The sequence below is a fragment of the Jaculus jaculus genome, chromosome 6, assembly GCF_020740685.1.
Source record: "Jaculus jaculus isolate mJacJac1 chromosome 6, mJacJac1.mat.Y.cur, whole genome shotgun sequence".
Classification (NCBI taxonomy): domain Eukaryota; kingdom Metazoa; phylum Chordata; class Mammalia; order Rodentia; family Dipodidae; genus Jaculus; species Jaculus jaculus.
In genome coordinates this window covers 145379496-145385495 of record NC_059107.1, presented here as the reverse complement: position 1 = coordinate 145385495, position 6000 = coordinate 145379496, and the positions used below count along the sequence as shown (strand labels likewise).

General features: G+C 43.5%; 1 protein-coding gene across 2 annotated transcripts in view; it reads left to right on the top strand.

Moving 5' to 3' along the window:
* Window positions 1–4402: 4402 nt before the first annotated feature.
* The window catches only part of Igf1 (insulin like growth factor 1), an 83510-nt gene continuing 81912 nt past the window's right edge, over window positions 4403–6000 (top strand). Inside the window, exon 1 of one of the 2 annotated variants that reach the window (XM_045151917.1) lies at window positions 4403–4765. In XM_045151917.1, coding sequence (XP_045007852.1) covers window positions 4703–4765 — 63 coding nt within the window. In that variant the 5' untranslated portion in view covers window positions 4403–4702. The remainder of the gene's footprint in view (window positions 4766–6000) is intronic. The other variant, XM_045151918.1, reaches the window with a different exon arrangement.

The window sequence follows — 6000 nt, the reverse complement described above, 5'->3', positions numbered from 1 at the left end:
AGTTCCTTTGCAGTAGCTGGAGGCCCTGATGCACCCAATCTCTTCTCTCTCTCTCTCTCTCTCTCTCTCTCTCTCTCTCTCTCTCCCCCCCCCTCCCTCTCTCTCCCTTATAAATAAATAAAAAGAAAGAATACTTTACCTTTATCATCACTTACGTTCCATATGTGCATTAATTTACCATAGCAAGCTCAGAGCAAGAGTTTGGGGATTAAGCATGGAGATGGTTCAGTGCCCTCAGGAAGTTTACGGTCGTTTTACCCCCTCATCACTCCTCCGCTTTTTAAATGACAGCGAGTCAAATATCTATGTTCTTTACTTTAAAAGACGTAATTAAACTAAAGATAAGTGCAGTTCATATTCTAGCAGAGTGATTTTCAAGGCCCCCCCCCACACTCCCAGCCCTTTCAGAGGACACGTCCGTGGTGAAAATAAATGTGGCCATTTTCCATAGGGCCACTAGAGGGCGCGCAGAAGTTTCTATTCCCTACGAGAGCGCCTGCCTGGGTCCCTGCCCTGAGGTTGGGATGGGTGCCTCCTTACCCACTTTCTGTTCAACCTGGGGTAAGTGTGGTGAGGCCTCGAGTTTTTTCCCTCCATCCTCTGTCCCTCCCAGTGACGCCTCCTCTGCCATCACGAAGAATTCTTTTGCTCGCAAAACCACAACAATTTCATTTCTCTTTCCAGCATTTGTCCTTTTGACATTTTAGATGAAATAAGATCCAAGTCTAATGTAGAAAAGAAAGCACTAATTTCTCTAGTGAAAGGATTTCTCCTCCCTACACCCATCTTCCCTAGCTGCGGGGAAAATGCTTGTCTAAGCAGTTAGAGGAGACCCCCTTGAGGTCTTTCCCAAATCCGCTGGCGCGCACCCTTTCAAGTTAACAATGGGTCATTTCTCCCCTGCATGTCAAGTTTTAGGGGTACAGCCTTTTCGTCTATTTTATATTCTGTATCAACAAGCTCTTCCCTCAGACACAGGGTAATACACGCGTAAAGAATCCTTTCGCACAAAGACCCCAGAGAGACACCCAGGAGCTTCGCCAAGTTCTTTGCCTAGTGGGCTACACCGAAACCCTACACCTCACCTTGTATTATTTAATTCCAAAGACCCCTTCCCTCCCCATCTCCATTTTGAGCTTCTCTCAGGGCTCAGCAAAGAACATAAGAAAACCATTTGTAAATCCTGCCTCTTGCACAAAGGTGCGGAGTGACCATCTGAGGTGCTTGTTCCTTTCCAAGGAACTTCTGGGAAAACTGGAGCAAAAAGACGGGGAAGTGGGTCTTGCCTTGCCTCCCTCCCCAATATTCTGTGAATCTCAGCCAACCTGCCCTTTCTGAAGAGAACGGGTTCATTTTATCTATTTACTTTTTAAAGAAAGGTGTCAGGAGTCTTCTGAAGCTAAGGCTTTATGCTAATAAGCTCCCCAGTGGAAAGCTTGAGGGGAGAGTTATTTATATCCAACAGGCATTACACATGCAAAAGGTGAAACTGAGGATGTTCGCATGATGATCACATCCTTGCAGACAGCTATTTTTGTGACACACACTTCCCGTATCAAACTGTCAGGGTTTTTGGTTTTTGGTTTTTTGTTTTGTATTGTTTTGTTTTGTTTTGTTTTTCCAGACAGGCGACTGCACAATTATTCAGTAATTTTAGAATGACCCTGGATGTTTCTCTCCAGTGGGATTTCCTGACCTGAACTTTTCCTGGAGCACGGAGATTTACGACCCTCTTGGACTCTACTGATTGGTGTGCGCTTTGCTTTTTCTTCAAACCAGGTACAGCAGTTGACCCTCAGAGAATCATCGCGTGGCAAATTTATGGAACCTTTGGTTCTCATATTGACTTTTGGCTGACTCTGGCTGGAGTCAGCAAACAAAATGGACATTTCACCAGGAATTATGGCCCTGCTCTGTGGCAGGCTCCTCCTCTCCAGAAATACAGACCACTCACCAAATTGAAATACACCCAGACAGCTTCTGGGGAAATTGCTTCTCTACCCCCAACTGGAAACTGATAGCTCACATTAGAATGTTTCCAAGCATAGCTGATGACAATTACAATGCACTGAAATTTCAGGTTTCTTTGATTGTGACATAAAAACTGGGACATAAATTAAAACTCAATTATCCTTTAAGGGTAATTGGGGTTATAAAACCAAGAGAATCGGGGTGCCTGTATTGCGGGAGCATAATGTCTGATGGAATTTTATGTGCTCTGTCCCCAAAGCAACCTTTCAGATGAAACAGTTGAAGATAGAGTAATCTATGCACAGGGTCACAAGATCACAGAAATGCAGCAAGATTCTAGAATACAATGAGACAATTAAAGTGTGTGACAACTCCACTGGGAATTGGTGGGACAGGCGCTGGATTCACAGGCGAGAGGCCTAGCATTGGAACAAGGGAAACAGCAAGTGACTGTACCTGAGTGCACACTTAGAAATCAAGGCACTTTCTTGGAGAGTTGAGAATAGGTCTTTGGTTTCATTTGTTCTACATTGTCTAAGTCTGTAAGGGGAGGCTAGACTTTTATTTCTGGTTGTGTTTGTTTGTTTGTTTTTAAGAAGAGTGTGGTTCACAAAAGTCACAGAAACAGAAAATGGTCTTTGATAAATCAAGTCATCAATCACATACATGAGAAGAGCTTGTCAAGGGAAGCTCGGGCTTACTCCTTAAGTGCAGGGATCACCCACACCATTGCAGACTTGCCAAGACCACCTCATCATGATGGGCCTTTGTTTACTCTGCAGCTCAAATCCGATCCAGGGAAACTTTCCAACCTTTGTACCCCAAAGCCTCTCATATCACTCTCGCTCCTCCCCCATTCTGGATTTTCACAAGATTTTCCCTCCCCTGCCTCTCAGAGAATGTGTTGCTCCTTCCCAGCGTACACTGCTCATGTTTTTAAAACAGAACCTACCCAGCACACAGAGTGAAATCTTCTCTTTATGCCTATTTGTCAAATTCCTTTTTGCTTCCCTAGAGATGTGTGTCACTCAACACATAGTAGGCCCTCACTAAACGGTACCTAAATCACACAATTGTAAGGTCATCCAGCTTTCTAACAGCTATTTCTGAAAGCTACCCTTTGCTATGAGGTAGGAACCACACAGCCAACCTGAACTAACCTTGCAAAACCAGACAGGTTCCACTTGAGGACATCTACCTCTACCAATAGATTTCTGGCCACGGGACAGCAGAAAGAAGCAGTACAGGGTTCCCAGTAGCCCTCTGTTTTCACCTGATGTGTCCAAATCATCACATCCCCTGAGAGTGTGAGACAGAAGCAGGGAGAGGGGGGGAGGTTGGGAAGGAGGGAGGGAGGGAGGAGGAGAGGGAGAGGGAGAGGAGAAGAGGTGAGATCCAGCTTGTCTCCACCACCCCTGGGAAGCCATACTTGGACAGATATCCATGGAAAGTGCAATGTCTGATCTGGGCTTTTGTAACTTTATTTCATAATCCTCATTCTTATCTATTGCCTCGCAAACCCAAAGAGAAATAGGTACAAACTGTATCAATAAAAGATCAGAACGTAATTCTCCACAGCAAAGACAAGTATACATTATAAATAGCAAAACAGCTGGCTTGGACCATGTTGCCAGCCAACCACCCAGTTGAGGGATTTGAATGACATCATAACCCTGGAGAGGGTATTGCTAGCCAGCTGGTGTTATTTGGAATACACAAAAATTAGAGGAAGAAAACACACACACACACATACCCACACACACAGGTTCAAGTTGTGCCGAAAAACCTGACCAACAGGAAAGTAGAGTGCTCCTCGCGTATTCTTTCCTTAGGGCTAAGGAGATGGCTGGCAACCAGCCTAGTAGAAAAATGAAGAAAAAGATTGTTGTATTTTTCAGTTGATTTCACAGCTCAGCATAGTTTTTTTTTTTTTTTCTTTGCACAAAGCACGAGACAGTGTCCTAAAGGGAGCCAAACCCTGCCGCCTGCCCTTCTGTAGGTTTTAGGAAATGAGGTCATTCCCCTGACTTGGCAACTGGGACAAGGGGTCACCCTAGTGCTGGCTTCCAACCTCTTTTACCCCAGTGATTTCAGGGTTAACATCACAGGGCTTCCTGGAGATGGTCTTTTCTGCCTCTTGCCTTCTTTTATAAATTTTGCATTTGCTTTAAAATATAAAACTGCTCCCCTATTCCATTTATGTCTTTTTAACTCTGGTAAGGTATATTAGCAGACACGGATGTCTTCGTGCCTGGCAAAGTTAATATGTGAAAAGATCCTTATTTTCTATGGCAGCGTTAGTATTTGAATGTCTGCTTGCCCTGTCACTAATACACATTCTTTTAAGGGGGAAAAAAAAAAAAGCGCGTCTCTGCTCTAGTTTTTAAAAGCAAAGGTATGATGTTATTTGTCACCGTGCCCAAAAAAGTCCTTAGTCGATAACTTTGCCAGAAGAGGGAGAGAGAGAGAAGGCAAATGTTCCCCCAGCTGTTTCCTGTCTCCAGTGTCTGTGTTTTGTAGATAAATGTGAGGATTTTCTCTAAATCCCTCTTCTGTTTGCTAAATCTCACTGTCACTGCTAAATTCAGAGCAGATAGAGCCTGCGCAATGGAATAAAGTCCTCAAAATTGAAATGTGACATTGCTCTCAACATCTCCCATCTCTCTGGATTTCTTTTTGCCTCATTATTCCTGCTAACCAATTCATTTCCAGACTTTGTACTTCAGAAGCAATGGGAAAAATCAGCAGTCTTCCAACTCAATTATTTAAGTGCTGCTTTTGTGATTTCTTGAAGGTAAATATTTCTTACTCTTTGAAGTCATTGGGGAATTGTGTTTAAATGTTATAGTGTTTTCTTCTGTCTAGAATTGTTATTCAATTTAAAATTTTCATTGTTTCGGGACTGGGAGTTATTTATAAATTGCTGAATGTGCAATTCTGTGAGATCTGAAAAACGAGCTCCGGGAGATGGATGCATTTGCACAGATATTTGTACGAGTAGAAACTATTGTAAGGTACTTATGTTAAATCCTGCACTTCTGCAAGGCTTGCACAGTGTCATTTTCAGAGATTCCTTTATATCCTGCCTTGGGCTAAGGGCTGGAGAGCATGGATAAGAACTTGGGGGGTTATTTTTTTTTCTTTTGCAGGTGCAAATGTTTTCTTTTTTAAACCACGTTCGTGTGTGCATGTATATACGTATGTGTGGCATTCGTCAGGACTTGATTTACAAGGCATGCCCAGATGAGAAGTTACATTTTAGAATCTAGGAAAGCTTTTAAATATTGTCTTTGGAGCCAGGGACCGGGAATTCTCTGCACTTATGCCCAGAGAGTCAAACTTAGAGTGAAGGTTTAATTTGCTCTTCAGAGGGGAAAAAAAAGAACTGCTTGAGAACTTACTGCCTTTGCGTTACTCAGATAAGTTAAACAAATGCATAGTGTAGATGGACAGCAAAAAGTTTCTGGCAGCTGCTTGTCCAGCTCTTCTCTTTGGAAGGGGACTTTCCTGGGCAAAGTTTGGACTTGGAGTTTCATATTGTAAGGCTCTGATTTTATAATCGGTACGGTAAAGTCTCTTTAGGTAAATTTGGCGGCTGTTATCAATGCACTCGGTTCTCGGTTTCAGTTCACTGGCCCCAGTTCAAGTGTCCATTCTCGGCAAAATTTGATCTGTCAAGACTTACGTTTTTCTTTCCTTTCTTCCTTTTTTTTTCTTTGTTTCTTTCTTAATATGCAAGAACTTTTAAGCCACCGTCCCTGGCTCCTGGGAGGCAATTGCCGGAGGGCTCAATTCATAAAAGGTCTCAGCCCCTGACTATAGCTGCTTTTCCCACTAGGACTGTTCTTAGCCAAGAAAGTGGCTGGGGAGTTAGGGGTAGAACCTTGTCAGGTACCTAATTTTGACCTCTTGAGATGCCGGAATGACCCAGCCACCTTACAGGAATGAAGTCAGGGTTCCTGTACTCTGTGTGGTCTGGCAGCTGGGTTTCTGACTCCCTGTCTGATGAGCCTCAAAGAGGCTGTGGAA